This window comes from Triticum dicoccoides, chromosome 4B (assembly GCF_002162155.2).
Source record: "Triticum dicoccoides isolate Atlit2015 ecotype Zavitan chromosome 4B, WEW_v2.0, whole genome shotgun sequence".
Taxonomy (NCBI): Eukaryota; Viridiplantae; Streptophyta; class Magnoliopsida; order Poales; family Poaceae; genus Triticum; species Triticum dicoccoides.
In genome coordinates this window covers 5,493,982-5,510,795 of record NC_041387.1, presented here as the reverse complement: position 1 = coordinate 5,510,795, position 16,814 = coordinate 5,493,982, and the positions used below count along the sequence as shown (strand labels likewise).

The 16,814-nt window shown below is 47.2% G+C and overlaps 2 protein-coding genes across 2 annotated transcripts; one reads left to right on the top strand and one right to left on the bottom strand.

The window, feature by feature from the left end:
* Positions 1-3,731: 3,731 nt before the first annotated feature.
* Positions 3,732-9,065, top strand: LOC119294511 (GDSL esterase/lipase At5g03610-like). The gene is made up of 4 exons (XM_037572708.1): positions 3,732-3,867; positions 4,019-4,324; positions 7,969-8,234; positions 8,332-9,065. The coding sequence occupies exons 1-4, from the start codon at positions 3,810-3,812 to the stop codon at positions 8,857-8,859; spliced, it is 1,158 nt and encodes a 385-aa protein (XP_037428605.1). The 5' UTR covers positions 3,732-3,809; the 3' UTR covers positions 8,860-9,065.
* A 134-nt stretch (positions 9,066-9,199) lies between these two features.
* On the bottom strand, positions 9,200-15,073 carry LOC119294510 (protein HIRA-like). The gene is made up of 10 exons (XM_037572707.1): positions 14,752-15,073; positions 13,565-13,840; positions 13,088-13,339; positions 12,581-12,978; positions 11,496-12,498; positions 11,177-11,387; positions 10,841-11,075; positions 10,612-10,734; positions 10,337-10,454; positions 9,200-9,756 (listed from the first exon to the last, which is right to left on the bottom strand). Exons 1-10 carry the CDS (start codon positions 14,857-14,859, stop codon positions 9,487-9,489), a joined length of 2,994 nt encoding a protein of 997 aa, XP_037428604.1. The 5' UTR covers positions 14,860-15,073; the 3' UTR covers positions 9,200-9,486.
* Between the last annotated feature and the right edge of the window lie 1,741 nt (positions 15,074-16,814).

Below are 16,814 nucleotides of genomic sequence, written 5' to 3'. Positions count from 1 at the left end.
TGAAGCTTCGCCGGCGGCATCGGGTGCTGCAATGGGAGATGACGACAGCCGACAGCCGGCGTGGAGCACCACCGTGCGGTGGCCGGTGGGGTGCTGCAGTGAAGCATGCGTGCCGGCGGCTAACGGATACGGTGATGGGAGATGCCATGGCAGCCGGTGCTGCAATGGAGCACCACCGCGCGGCGAGGGGCTGCAGTGAAGCACGCAGCAGCCGTCGGGGTGCTGTGATGGAGCACGGCCACGCCGGCGGCGGCGAGCTTCCCGGGTGCCCATTGGTGAAGCGTCGCCGCGCTGCCGATGAGGGGGCACGACTGCTGCTATCTGCCAGGTGGCGCTGCTTCCCCACGGCGAGTCAGCGACGCGGTCGTTGTTTTTTTAGTTGTGGCTGTGATGAGAGAAGAAAGCCCCGTCCGACGTGTTGACCAGATCCAATGGATGCGCGAGGATGAATCCAACTGTGTGTGACCTGACTGATTTCCCTGAGAAATCAGCCGGATGATTTGTAGCAGTCGCCATCCACCGACTAGTATATTTTCTACCGCTTGATCTTCGGCTGCATCTGATCATCCGTCATCACCGATGGACGACGTGACCCCTAGCAACGGCAACGACTTCCTCGCCGGTCTGTCATGCAACATCCTCCTCGAACTGCTGCACGGCCTGCCAAACCGCGCACTCGCCGAGTCCTAGTGCCGCTCAATGGCGCTACTTCCACCGCAAGCGAGGTTTTTGACAAAACGGCCGGAAGGTATGCCTCTTCGGTCCCTTCAATTTTCTTTGCTTCGCCATTGCGGTTACTCGTGACTTGTTTGTCGCTCACTATAGGGGTGGTTCGAACAATGCCACTGTCGAGTTCATGAACTTGTTGGACACCAACGACATTGACATCGATCAAACCCCGTACGCTGCATTCGATGAAGAGAGAGCATGAAGCATCGAGCTTGCGGGACAAGATTGATGCCATGGTGCAATCAAATGAGTTGATGTTAGTGAAGACATTGGAGATAAAGAAAGAGTTGGCCGAGAAGAAGGCACGGAAGAAGGAAGAAAAATGGCAATTGCTCAAAGACGAGGGGCTGCGGGAAAGCGGCCATTGAGGAGAGAAGAGCACGTCTCGCTAAAAACAAAGCCATGTCCAAGTTGCTTGCCAAAGAGAACAAGATCATGACATTGAACCGCAATGACATGGACGACCTCACCAAAGAATGGCATAATATGGCAAGAAGAGATATCTTGAAGGGGAGAATGATTGCGTCGGCCAGTGCGTGTTATAGTGCCGGAGATATTTTCTCAACGGGGTTTGGAACCAATGTCGCCCATGCGTTTAGAGCACCAGCCGATGATTTCACTGCCGGAGTTGGAACAAGTGCCGGAGGTGGCCTCGGTGGTTGCGATGACCTCGATGGACTCGGTGGCGCGGAGTGAAGATCGACCAAGATGATGCCGGACGTGGTCTTCACTTTTGCAAGACCCCCTTTTGCGCTTGTCCCATGAAACTAAGCTTTTATTTGCGTGTGAACTGTGTTCTATTGTTTAAATTTAAACTCATTTGTTGGAATCGATGTCAAATTCGATAATTGGGCGTCTTCGATTCACGGGTCGATGCGGCAGTTCCCGAGCAGACCCCGCATAGCCTCACCGCATATTCTTTTTTACGGTCCGTTATGCGGGATCTGAGTCTGACCGCACCCGCGTCGACCCGCATATACCTTTTTCTTCGAACTGCAAAAGCCTCATGCGGGTCGGCATTTTAGGGGGGTTTGCTAGAGTTGCTCTAACACGATAGTTGATCGATTATTTACGAAGACAGGCTTGTACAAGTCTACCAACCAAGCACATAGGCAGGTGGATGCTTTCGACGAAGTCAAAGCTAGCTAGCTATGCACGTATAGCAAACCACCGCCGGATACTCGATTGATATGATCTCACCGAGAACACAAGCACGCGAGGACACGAGACGCCCATGGATCGCAACAGGAGGTCGCTCCTGGGATTTTTATTCCTTTGATCTGAGTTTCGGTACAAGATTACAGGGGATACTACAGTATACTCCTATATAGGAGCTAAACCAAACAACCTACAGCGAACTAAGATTCTTTACGGGAATGTATCCTCCCACTGAAGGCGCATTGCCGGATCGATTCTTTACGAAGATAAGGATGAGTATATGCGCATGTATATGAACGGTTGCGTCTGTATTATGTTTAAAAAACTAATTAGGATTAGGACACCTACACGTACAGGATGATTGACTCTAGTCCGACCCGTACTTAGACCATGTTGTTATTTCCAGCAGAATATAGCAGAATTAATAAATCAGGACGGAGATAGTAGTAGTCCATTATGCTCTTATATGTGTTGGTTGATTATATCTCCTAATACCTATTTTTTGTCTGAAACAAGACACGTCAGTGCTGCTCAACTTTGGAAGCAAGTACGTGTACAGACATTGCTAGCAATAACATGCAGCGCCGCTTAAGCACGCGGCGTCTGACAGTGGCACTGACTAAACTGAACTAATAACAGGCTAAATTAGTGATAACATCAGCTTTATTAGGTAGGGTTGTGGGTGATGCATACGCGGAGCATGCATATGGTAAAGCTAAGATTCTGCTGCAGTGGCACGCTAGTCTATTCGGATTATTCTTTTGTACATTTATTCCGTTCCGTTCCGCCCGTCCAGAGAAGAAGAAAAACGAGCGGTAGCGGTAGGCTGTGTCAGAGCGAGCGAGGAGAATAAACATGTGCGTACGTCGGTCCTTGGAGGCTTCTTCTGACTGCTAGCTCGTGCTGCCACAGGAATGGAATCATCTTAATAGTTGTTCTTGCGAGCATTTTTATTTTATTTTTTATCATGCTCGGAGTAGCACAAATTAGCCGGGGAGAAACTGCTAGAGAAAACAATATACGTATTAAAAACTAGAGTAGATTGATATTTAGCATACCATGCAACTGAAAACAATTGCTTTTGAAATGAACATGAAAACGAATTTTGGGGGACTTCCATTCAACCTTCTTCACGCGAGCTTTGCCTGACTGATGTGCGTGCATGCAGAGTGCAATGGAGACGGTTGACAGAGTGGAGTTAATGCAGTCGCCGGAGCCGTATCTGTACGTGCTAGGGTTCCCCGTCCAACCGTGGCTGACGAGGGGGGCTGGCCTGCTGGCTCGCTGTAGCGCGACGGCGACGGTGGGCCGGCCGCTTCGGTGGCGGTTGGCGTGCAGATCGATCGGCCGGTCAGACCCAGCGAGCGTGATATGATATTAATACAACCTGACGTCCTGACCAGAGCAGACACGGCCGGGCAGCAGCGGGGCGGCCATTATTCGGGGCGGGCTACGTATATATAAAGCCAAAGAAGAAAGCCTAGTGTATATACGTACGCACTCCTGAGTCAAATATACACACACGCAAAATCCCAAGAAAAAAAGAAGAATGTATTAAAAACAGCGTCTCGTAATACGTAAATTGTACCAGCATACGGGTACGTGTTGACCATGCACGCATGCATGCAGCCGGCTGCAGATACGGCGCGCTGACATGGGCGCCGTTGTACGGTTTCGAGAACGGGAAGGAATATTAATGGCGGTGTCCGCTGATTGCCGGTGTGTCTCCATGTGTTCTCATCGCGGCCACGGCCAGGGAGATGTATATATGGCCTACAGCTAGCTGCAACGCACGCCGTCTATAAATACCGCCAGCCCACCGCCGGGCCGGCCCATCCCTCTCCGTCCTTCCACGCCACACACCGCGGTGCAGCTGGTGCGAGGCCGGCCACATACCACACCTCCACAGTGCGCCGGGGGCCATGGAGCGTCGCCGGAGCCGCACGCCGTCGGTGGCCGCCGCCGGAGTCCTCCTTCTCTGTAAGCAGCCAGTCGATCCATCCTAACCATAAAAGAGATCATTTATTGCTCGTAAGCTAACCACGCTGGCTCGCTTCAATTTTCGCTCTCTGCTTCTCTGCCCGGGCATCCACTCATTGATTGCTCTCTGTCTCTCTGTGATGAACTCAAGGCCTTGGGATGCTGCTGGTGGTCGGGGCGCTGCTGCCCGCTGCCTGGGCCGCGTCGGCGGACGGCTGCCCGGCCGGCGGCGAGCGGGCGAGCAAGGAGCAGGGGATGAGGAGTGGGCGTCGTCATCACCGGAAGCATGGGGTGAAGGAGGAGCTGTGGGTGTTCGGCGACTCGTACGCGGACACGGGCAACCTGGGGAACCTGGGGCGGGAGCTGACCCACGCCTGGTACGACCCCTACGGCAAGACCTTCCCGCGCCGCCCCGCCGGCCGCTTCTCCGACGGCCGCGTCCTCACAGACTTCGTCGGTAAGCCCACTAACCACGCTCTGCTCCTCCTTTGCTGGTCTTCACTGTCAATTATAAGTAGGAGGCAGGGCCAATTAACACTCGGTGCTGTGCACGCGCGCGCCACCAACGCTCGCCGGAGAAGACGTAGCACGGCGGCGGTGCTGTGCTAGGCTGCTAGCTGTGCGGTGCAGTGGTAGGAGTAAATACATGTATGCAGTTGGTCGCTGGGTCGTCATCATCCGAGGGACGGCCCAATAGATAGTACTAGTAGATAGTTTGACGAATTGATGTTGTGGATGGATGGATGAGTAATTCGCTCGCGCATTCATTGATTGATAGGATGCCGGCCGGTCGTGTTCAACTTAATTCGTCCCACCTCCGTTATGGTTTATTGGTCCTCATAGTATTTTGTGCCAAACTTTAACCATATATTATTTAACTACGTAAGTAATAATGCATGTTAGCAAAAATTATATTCTTAGATTCGTATTTGAACATAGTTTTGAGAGATATTATTTTTGGTTACATGCATTAATATTTTTTTAGTTAAATCTTAAAGTTAAAGTATTGCACAAAATACTAAAGGGACTAATAAACCAGGACGAAGGTAGTATATAGAATTTGTTTGTAGGATGCAGAAAAATATTGATATTCGTAATAGTACCAAATAAATATTATAGATGCATCATAAAATTAATTTCTGTATTATATAACTTCAATATTATAGATGTTGGTATATTTTTTTAAGAGTAAAATGCATCCTAAGTCCTGTAACTTTTCTGGCCGGCGTAAATTTGGTCATGTAACTTTTCTGGCATTTCATAAGAGTAAAATGCATCATAAGTTCCTATAACTTTTTAAGAGTACATCTATTTTATCTTATATATGCGCAATAAAAAAGAGGCGGAGGAGTGTAGTAGCTAGCTAGCAGTACGTACCGTGATTCGTTGAGTTCTACATGGTCGGACGGCCGGTAACTAATCCTCTTGCAGTTTTACTTCTTCTTTTCATTTTGGTATGTCATCCTCGATTCGCAAAAAAGGAATGGTATGTCAGTCTTCACGGTTGGGTGCAACATGTTCACCCATTTTGGCCGTATGCATGCGTTGCATGTCGCCGGCAAAACGGCCGCCCGGGCCGTTTCACATGCCCCCACATCCCTTTTCCTTGCATCTGTATGGTGTACCCATGCATAGACACATGCGTCTGCACGCCCAACCTCGTGCATGTGTAGCAAGCATTTCACTGACTATGCTCGTCAGTTGTCACGACCGTCCTCTCCTGGCTTCACCCATGACATGCATACATATTCCCTCCGTTCCTAAATATAAATCTTTGTACATATTCTACAATGTAAACTATATACGGAGCAAAAGAAACGAATTTACACTTAAAATATGTTTATATACATGTATATGTATATAGGAACGGAGGAGTATAGATTTCCTATCTTCTCTTGAGTGGTCACCAGTTAAAATGCTAAATTGCTAAGAGCATCTTCAACAGCCGCGCTAAAGCGCCGCGCACGAAAAACCTGTTAGCGCGCGCGCTACGGCTGGTTTTGCGCGCCCGCCTGCGCTGGCTCCAGCAGCCGCGCTGAAATGCAGCGCGCGCGCCGCTCCAGCAGCGCGCGCGACTCGCCGGGCATTTTGCATATATGGATATTTTGGACAAAAATGAACATGTAAAATTTGACACAAACAAGTTGATGAATAAAAATTCATGCCCACAAGTTCATCAAAATCATGCCCACAAGTTCATCCAACCAAGTTCAAATGCAAACTAAAAGTTCAAGACATGAAAGACACATCAAGCTTCATCTTCATCTTCCTCTTCTTCGTCTTCGTCCTCTTCCGAAGACGACTCTTCCGCCTCCGAAGATGAACCTTGCTCCCTATCCTCATCACGCACCGCATCACGCACCGCATCATGTGAAGCTCCGACGGTGTTGGCAAGATCTTCAACGGCATCTTCATGGGAATGTGTGTGAGAAGCCATGGCGGCCGGAGGTGCACCCATGGCGGCCGGAGGTGCACCCATGCCTCCCATGAGAGAAGCAAAACTCATGCCTCCCATGACGGCCATAGCGTCGGAGGGTGCTCCAAAGCCACCCATGCCTCCCATGGCGGCCGGTGTGCGCGTCCATGGCGGGGGGCAGGGCGCCGGCGCCGGCGCGCGCGGGGCGTAGGACGAGGAGAGGGAGAGAGTGCGGGCGCGAGCGCTCGAATGTGCCGCGCGCTGTAGCTGGCGCTCCAAATACACCGCGCGGATAAGTGTTTTTGATCGCGCGCCCAACCCGTTATCGCGCGCGCGCCATTTTTACGCGCCCGCTGGAGCAAGCCGCCGCGTTGCGCGCGCGCTAAAAAGGCCTATTTTGCGACACGGCGCTAGTTTAGCACGGCTGTTGGAGATGCTCTAAGCATGCACCCATGACACATCCATTGATCCCACCGCTACTCCGGTCAGGTCAGATGTGCTACGCAACTTGTCTGAAGCGCCGGCAGGAGCTTTCAGAATCTAACCGACGTTTTTGTTGCAAGCCAGCTGAGAGCTGACCGTACACGTACATAGGCTTTTTCATTCATAGAGTGGTGGTGCATCACACTCAGCTACACTACTACTGCCTTCGTCCTGATTTATCAATCCCCTTGTACTTTGGATCAAACTTTGCTATTTTGTTTAACTATTAAAAATAAGTTATATGCCACAAAAATAGTACTCCCTCCGTCCGAAAATATTTGTCATAGAAATGCATAAAAATGGATATATCTAAAACTAAAATACATCTTGATACATCCATTCCCCTGACAAGTATTTTCGGACGGAGGGAGTATCATTGAAAACGTCTTTCAAATGTGTATCCAACAATATAAGTTTTGTGACGTATAATCTATTTTTGTTATTCAAATCTTTATGCTACGAGGGTCCAAGCTTTATGCTAAGCTAGGGAGATCTTTCTCGTACTGACTACGTGCTACCATGTGCACCATACACATTGTTTAGTTAGTAGCACTGACCAAAAAGTGTCAAAAGCTAGCTAACTAGCAAATCTGAATCTGCTAACAACCAGTAGGAGTACTTGCATTCCATGTCAGAAAAGGGGACAGTAAGATATTCCCAGCTCCAACCTAACCCCTGACGCCTTCCCTTTTCTAGCACAAAAGCTCCGGACATTATTCATCAGCTTACACTCACCTATCAGTCAGTCCGTATCTTAGAATGACTTGCCAGCATCACAATGCAAATATTTTGTACTGTCGTCACGTAATTAAGTACTCCCATCATAAAGAAATATAAAAGCATTTAGATCACTATTAGTTAGTACTCCCTCTGTTTTTATTTAGTTCGCATATTAGCTTTGGTCAAAGTCAAGCTTTACAAATTTTGACCAAAGTTTATAAACAAAAATATTAAGATGTACAATAACAAATCAACAACATTAGATTTATTGTTGAATGTACTTTCACGTCGTATAGATTTATTATGGTAAATGTCTATATTGTTTTCTACAAACTTGGTTAAACTTTACTAAGTTTGACTTCAGTCAACCATAAAAACGGAGGGAGTACACCGAGTAACTTTCTACATGTTGTACACTGACGAACTGTTTTAAGTTTCTTTTTTTTTGGCTGACGTGTCGCGGAATGTGCTTGTGCGTGCAGCTTCGGCGCTGGGGATGCGGACGCCGGTGGCCTACAAGGCGCGGCGGCGGGCGTCGCGGGAGGCCCTTGCGCGCGGCATGAACTTCGCCGTCGGCGGCGCCGGCGTGCTCGACACCGGCAACTTCCAGCGCAACATCAGCGCCCAGATCGACCTCTTCCAGGCCATGCACCACACCCAGCAGCGGGGCTGCGGCAAGCGGACGGCGCTCGTCGTCGTCTCCGGCAACGACTACGCCTACGCCGCCGACAAGGACAACGGCACGAGCGTACGTGGTCACCGTGCACCGGCCGTCGTTGTCTGACAAAGCTGCCCATCCATGACTGACGGAGGTGTACTGCTCTGTGTGTTTGTGTGCCGTGCAGGCGGCGATCGCGTACATCCCGACGGTGGTGCGGGAGCTCCGGGGGCAGCTCCGGCGGCTGCGCGACGAGGCGGGGATGCGGAGGGTGGTGGTGACCAACCTGCACCCCATGGGCTGCACGCCGACATTCACCCGCCTGCTCAACTACACCGGCTGCGACCCGCTGGCCAACGCCGGCGCCGCCCAGCACAACACCGCGCTCCGGTCCGTCCTCGCCGCCCTCGACCCCAACAACCGCACCTTCCTCCTCCTCGACGTCCACACCCCCTTCGCCGCCTTCCTCCTCGACGACGACAACAATGGTGGTACTGACAACAAGAGGTTCAAGAGCATGCTGCGGCCGTGCTGCGAGAGCTTCAGGCCGGACGGCTACTGCGGCGAGGAGGACGAGAACGGCACGCGGCAGTACGCCCTCTGCGACGACCCCGGCCGCTACTTCTACTGGGACGACGTGCACCCGACGCAGGCCGCCTGGGCCGCCGTCGCGCGCACCTTCAGGGCCGCCGTCAAGAGCTTCCCCTCCACCTGACAAGACATGGCCATGGTTTTTCATTTGTGATAGACAGAGGATACCATTTACTAGTACCCATCAGAAAGCAGCACTAACCAACACCCTTGTTCTCCCCTGTGTTCTGCTCCACCTGAAACAAACAGCCTCCAAAATACAAGAAGCAAGTGCAAAATTTGTTCCATTTGCTTCTCCCCCAGTGGCCTCAACAACTGAAATTCGCTACTCTATTCCGATTAAACATCGATATAAGCGAAACCGACCATCGAACTCTGACGCATGAGCGAACACCGTTTCGCTTCGGAAAAGGAAGCAGATGCACCGCGCACCCTGCTCGCAATAAGAAACGGCATTGCGCCTATGGACCAAGAAGCTCCTCAGACCTTCAACGGATAAAACTGTTACAGAATCATCAAGCGACCTCGCTTTCTTTCTAACTGTTGTTACACTCGCGATACAGCGAACAGGTTAAAGTCATTCCGCCGAGGTCACACCTTGACGAACAGGCGGGGGACACTAGGAACTACAGGCAGAATCAAACAACCACGGGAAAGTTCTCAAAATAGATGCTATGGTGTATGCACTTTTCTCTATGCTTACCAAGGGGTCAATAAATCGCCAGCAAACCGGGGCGGAAGGGTTTGTTTGCTATGCGGCGGTGTCCTTGGCTTCTGTCGCGGGAGGTGTCACGTCCATTTTATCGACCTTGGCGTCTGCTGCTGGAGGTGTCACGTCCATTTTATCGACCTTGGCTTCTGTTGCCGGAGGCGTCACGTCCATCTTGTCGACGTTTTCCTCGGCGGCGCTTTCGTACTCTGACAGCAGGTCCATGAACTCGTTGAGCAGCCGCTGGACTTTGCGGTTTGTCGCCATCGAAGGAAGTATGTCTTCCCTGAGAAGTTTATGTTTCTTCATTCCCTGCAAAAGTAGCCACCAACAAGTTTATTGATCGAAGAGTGCACAGCTGACACCAAGTTGAAATCGAATAAAATTACTATTTATGCCATAAATTCAAGGTTCAAAGCCCTTCAGTTTAGCTTGAAATTGAGTATAATCAGAAGGTTCGAACAATCTGTCTTCTGTTAATCTAGAAAATGGAGTCTAATCATAAGGTTCAAATAATCTGTCTTCTGTTAATCTAGAAAATGGAGTATAATCGTAAGGTTCAAATAATCTGTCTTCTGTTAATCTAGAAAACGGAGTATAATCGCAAGGTTCAAATAATCTATTGCCACCAGTAAATTTATAGATTGAAGAACGCAACTGAAACCATGCTAAAATTGGATACAACTACTATTTATGCCACAAATTCAAGGTTTCTTTAGCCCTTCTGTGAATCTAGAAAATGAGAAAAATCGCAAGGTTCAAATAATCTGCCTTCTGTGAAGCTCGACTGCGTGTAACTGGATGAACTATAACAATTAATATGAACAAACAGTCTACGGAATAACTAACATAGATAGGTATGCCATGGAATCAAACAGAAAAGGAGCCTTACAAGAACATCAGGATCCCATGATGGATTATTCACATCGGTAGACACAGCACCAACCATGCCCATGGGAGGGCCGAGAAAGCTCTCACAGACTTCACGTAGGCGAGATTCATCCGCCTCTCTGCAGGCACAACAAGCATTTCAGCAAAGGATGATACTGCTCCAAGAAGACATCTCTCAACCAATTTGAACAGATAAAGTTCATGGTTACAGAAAATGCTAAAAGTCAAAAGAGCAGAATCTGTACAGATGAGCTGAATAAAATATAATGAGCTAACCTTGCCAAAAACCTTATGTAGGATAGGAGGCATTGGCGATATTCCTGTGAAGACTTCAAAGCCAATGAAGCTGCTAGCTGGGTCTCAAGATGGGCCCGCGTCTGCACCCCATCGTCTGTAACCCTGAGGTGAAAGCAGTCACATGGGTACATTCAGAGCAAACTCATCTTGTCATAGACATGTTTGAAGCATCTATAAGACTTAAATAAACCAAAGGAGCTTTGCATACCTGCTCCAAACAGGCTTTCTAGCCATGAACTTTCCTATATCAATCTGCAACTTTCCTAGCTCTCCACCTTGAGTAGAACTAAACGAGCTAGAAAAATTTGATGCTGGAAAACAATCATCCGCAATCCTTAGCCAGCACTTCATGCTCATGTCGTAGAGGAAAGCATGCCGGGTGGCAAGGACAACCAAGGGCGAACCACATCTTGAGAACTTAGCAGATATAACCTTTACTGTACCTGTCACGCAAGAAAGAAACTTCAACTTCAAGAAACAACATGCATCAGACACTAATCAAGATGCAGCAAGGTGAACTGAGGACTGGATGTAAATATTTTACCAGAATCTTTTGTTGATGCCTCATCTGGAGAGGTAACCAAAGAAGCCAAAGAATCTTGCAAGATGCAGGTCCTGTTATTGAGATCCCATATGTACATTAAACCTCTCCTTGTTACAAGTAACAATTTCCAGCAGTCATCACAATCTATAAAAACAGCTGAGGAGCCCATCATCATCGCTGGCATTGCTCGCATCCCACATTTTGTGTAAACCTAATCAAATCAGAACACAATTGATTGCATAGTTTAGGGCTAACAATCTTTAAACTGGCAGCACACAGAATCAACGAATTAGATATTTGATTAGGGGTTATTTTTTACCTGCAGGCAGCCATCTTCACAGCCAACTGCCCAGAAGTTTGTGTTCCCAGCCAAGACAGTAACTTTTCCGGAGATGCGATCTGACCAAAGAGTTTCTGTTCCTTTTGTACATCTAATCTCGGTTTCTTTTGTTGAAAAGGAACCACCCAGTCCAATCATATCACCTGCAGAACGTTCTACTGGCTTGGCTTCAAGGCAGACTGGCAAAGAATCATCATTGTCCTTCTTATTGAATACAAAAATAGAGAGCTCAGAGGAGGAGGCCAGCAAGCCTGGAACAACAGAACCAGTGTGTTCAACACTCAACCTTCCATCCCTGCCAGTACCAGCTGCAGCTTTTTGAATAACAAGACTCTCGCTAATGTTAGCCCTTGCTGTGATGCCAGAGCGTTCCCTAACTCCACAATTGTTACAGTTACCAGTACCGTAGGATGATCTTATTCCATTATCACCAGGGCGCATTCGCTGATCTAGGGATGAAAAATCAACAACTTGATTCTGAGGACGGTTGGACAAGTTTTCCTGGTTAGAAGGAAATCCCACTGCCTCTGGAATTATTCTTTTCCGACCATCAGGACGCCGGTATTCCCTTTGTTTTACTGGACTAGATACCCGGGTAACTTTAGAGGTGTCATCAGCCGCTTGACCTGCTGTTTTCTTTTCGCCTTCAGGTAGAGTTTCAGGAGCTTTCTGACTCTCCACAACCACAACAGGAGGTGGTTTAGGTACATCTGCAGGAACTTTTGGGGGCGCCTGATATTGTTGGACGATAGGTGTCGCCTTCTTGGCAGCCAATTGCTTCACTGATGCTTCTTCTAGAAGCAACTGCGCAGGGCTTTCAGCTAGATTTGATTGCCTCCCTCTGACATCACCATATCTACTCCTCTTTAATTCATCCAGTTCCGAATCACTTAGCCTGTATCCGAGCTCCTTTGCTTCAAAGTGAAAGGTCGCAACTGATCCATCCAGAGAGCATGCGAAAAGTGAATAACCATCAGGGCTCCTGTCAGGGAGAAAAAACGGTTCCACCGTTAGCCGCACATGGCAACATTTTTTGTTACAAATATAAGGTTAAATTGTCTTACCAAGATAAATCGACCACGCTTTGAGTAAAGAAATGCTTAGCAACAAACAATGGCCGGGCACCTGCTGTTGTCCAAACAGTAATAGTCCGGTCTTGACTTCCAATAGCAATAACATTATATGGTTGATATTCTTTTGCTGATGTTTTTGATGCTCCATTGGCCCATCCAGCTGGTGCCGTCTTTGCATCTTGACCAGTAGCTAAATTCTTACGGAACATCGAGTGATTAAACTTCACCACCACCACAGGCGCATTATGTCCCAGAAAGTCAAAAGTTGCAGTCCACTCGCCCCGTTCAAGCACAGGGGCCGAGTGCCTAGGTTTCTGGAAACCATGAGTTGTGGTTATGAAGTGGCCACAGGGCGACCAAGCAAGCCGCCTAAAAAATGTCGAACCAAGCTGCGGAACACAGAAAAGCAATATTTTTCAGTAAGGAAGACTTCTCTGCAAACAAAAGACATGTCAGACACAGAAACAGTAAATTGATATGGCATGAAACATAACATACAGATTTTGACCAATGGCCTTCAGTCTTGTGAGCAAGACTCCAGTCACTCGTACGCCATATGATAACAGTCTTGTCATCTGACTGGCTTGCAATAAAAGATCCAATAGGATCCCAAGTAACTCCTTTAACTAAACTGGAATGCCCCCGCAAGACGGCAGTGCAAATACCGTTTGTCATGCTCCAAATGTGAACAGTATTGTCCAAGCTGCCGCTAGCCAACGTCGAGTCATCAGGGGACCAATTTAGATCTACCTACTTTCGGCATAAGAAACAGATACATGATTAATACAAAAGACTAACAAAGGCAGCTCTGAAATTTTGGCAGATAATTACCACATTCAGATCTACCTACTTTAGGCATAAGAAACAGGAATGTGTTTAATAGGAAAGATTAAAGATCATGGTATCAATATTTTTATCAGGTTTCCATAAATTTTAAAGAAAGATAGCTAGACTGAAATTTTGGCAGATAATTACCACGTCCGCAGTATGCCCCCTTAAGGTCATAACGACCTTCCAATTTTCTATATCTGCAGGTTCTCCACTTCCAAACTCAGATGTACCGGAACCAGCTTTCCTTTCATGAATTAGGATAGCTTGATCATCCGATCCTGAAGCAAGATAGCGTCCATGCTTGGCCCATCTCACACAGTTTACTGATCCGAAATGGTCACGCATTGTGGCCAACAATCTTTGGTTGGAATCATCATTTTGATTGTCTTTGCTCACGGATTTCATGTTCCATATGCGCACCTATGTTTGAAGAAGGCAAACAGATGGAGATTAGCAACGGGCATGTTACTTCACAAATCGGTTAAGATAAGAAAAAATAAAGTACAAGAGTTGATGCAAAATTCTTGCAGTATGACACAACAACACATTCACAACATCAGCACTGCAGAATCCAACCAATATATCAGCATCGTCAAACAAACATCCTACCAATAAATTTGACGAACAGTCAGCTATTTCAGTAAATAAATCATGAACCATAACTTTCTATTAATTACCTTCCATTAGCAAGCAAAATGGCTCAATTACCATCACAAGAACAGTAGGCTTGAGCCCCAAAAAAAATCAAGCTTGACCAAAGAATGCCACCAAATAACAACAAGTTCCTAATACTACAGCAGAAACTAACTTCAGTCGAGGACAACAATGAAGAAGCAGAACCAACTGAGACACACAACCACGCAGATTCCTGTAAGCCGGAAACGACAACACTGAACCTCGCAAGCTTATGCAGAGAACGACATATAAAGCGAGCAAAGATACGGCTAATAACACTGAACTTCACACGCTTATGCACGGAACGACATATAGAATGAGCAACAATAGGCGCTACAACACACTGATTTGTACTATTTCCATCCACACTTGGCCTCAACGCCGAAATTCATGGCTGGAAAGAACAGAGCTTGGCGCTACATTCCCTAAGCGGGAAACGACAGCACTGTATCTCGCAAGCTAATGCAGAGAACGGCGTATAAAGCGAGCAATGGCTGCCACTGCATCACAATGATGTGCACTATTTCCACCTACACTGAACCTCGACGCCGGATTCGCCGCCGGAAAGAACCGAGCTTGGCCAAGCCAAGCCGAATTCCCGGTCTACAGAGCTCAAATCACGCGAGAAAATTTAGAAAGAGGGGGAAAAAATCAACCTTCTGGTCGCCGCCTCCCGTGGCGAAGCGGAGGCCGCTGGGCTGGATGTCGATGGAGAAGATCTGCAGGCCGTCATGGCGAACCCAGCTGGGCTTCTCCGTCAGCATCTCCGCGCCCCCCTCTACCTGCCGCCGCCGCCGCCGCCCCTTCTTCCTCAAGCCGAGGAGCCCATGACCAAAACCCTAGAAACCGAAAACCCTAGCTCCGGCACGGCCCCTCAGGCGGGGGGGACGGGAGGCTCCGGGGCTTCGGGATGCTGGAGGCGGGGGGGCGGGGGCGATTTACGGAGGGAGGCGGCGGGGCTCGGGGACGGCGGCGAGAAGGAGGGCGGCGCGGCGGCGGCGGCGCGAGGAACACGGCGGCGAGGGAGGTGGGACGAACGGGGGCGTTCGTGAGAAGGGCAAAAAAATTGAATCGAATCGAAGAATTGAAAGAAAAATTACAAATTTGGAAACTTGATTCACAGCTACTGCTTTGAGATTCGTGCTGGTTTTGTTTGTGTCCTTTGCATTCATCTACAAGCATCCGATGTGTTGTATTGGTAGGTGCATTGTGGGGGTTGTGTGAGGTGTTGTGCAATGTGACTTGGAAGCTTCTAGAGGCCACTGCCAATTTGACATAGAGACATTGGTCTGCTAGGACAAGACTTGCCAAAAATTGGCAGCTTTTGTGGATCAGTTTGCCTAATTCATATCTAGATGTTTTTTAAGGATGTTATATCAAATCTCCAACAAAATATATAATACAGCAATAAGAAACAAAAAACTTGAAAAAAAAATAGACCACAACCAGAGTGAAAATCAGTTTAGATGTGACATAACTATGTCACATCTAGATATATCCTAGACAGACCCTTTGTGAATTGGCAAGATAACTTTGTAACCAATTAGGTAAATATCATGTGTTGCTATGCGATGAAAAATCTAGAAACAATAACGGCATGTGAAGCGGTATATTATGGGCGGTTTCGAAAAGAATAGCTAGAAAAGTGGATCAGACTATTAGGGAAAATATTCGCAAAAAAAGAGAAAATACCGTTGGAAAATCCCTAATTATCTCCAAGTCTAATTAAATGCACGTCTAATTAATTAATTATATTAATGACTCGGTTTTCAAATTGATTTTTCAGGAATAAATCCATGTTTAAATGGACCTAATTAATTGCACATGCAATCAAATATTTGGCTAATTAATATATATACATATATATAATATATTATATAGACACACACACATATTGGATTGACTAAATATATAATCAACGTAAAAAAGATAGTGTAAAATATACATAAATGCAATTTTTCTGGCTTTTTTTCTTATGACAAATACACATATAAATGCAATTTTTTCAACCCAGCTGATCTACGTAAATGGTCAGTTTTTGTCGATGCACATTGGATTTTTTTTTACAATGGCTAAATGCTCACATGGGAGGTTCTAACTACATGTCAGTGTACGGCAGTATCCAACATGCATAATATTTCTGTTGGAAAAATGCTTATTTCAAGGCGCACGGCAGAATACCCTTTTCAACATGCAGAATAACAATGCAGATTCAAAATATTTATATATATCTGCCCTTTTAGAGTAAAATTTATGTTTAGATTTTCTCTAATAACTAAATAATTGCACGACAATGGCCCCATGGAGCACTTCTTAAATAGAACGAGAGCATGAATACAAGCCAAATTCTTCTTGATATGCCCATGAAACAATGGTAACAAGAATAATTTTAGACTTGGCTGATGCTTGTTGTTTATCTTCAAATCATCCATGCTGATATTGTTTTGAAAGTATAAGCAGAACTCATGTAGTAAACTGGAACATCAACAATTCAATTGTGTGTGGTCCATCTTTTGTTCTCAGATTTAGCTCACGGCTCCAACTTTTGTTAGAGCCCAGGATGTAGGGTGGATCCAGTATAGAACTAGGTTGTCCCTTGCTGTTGACCTCTCACGGCGGCGACGATTATTGGCTCGCTTAAAACACGAGTTAGTGGATTTTATGATAAAAGTGATGGTTGAGAATGAGCGGGGTGGGAGTTCGAGATGGTCTCTTCAGT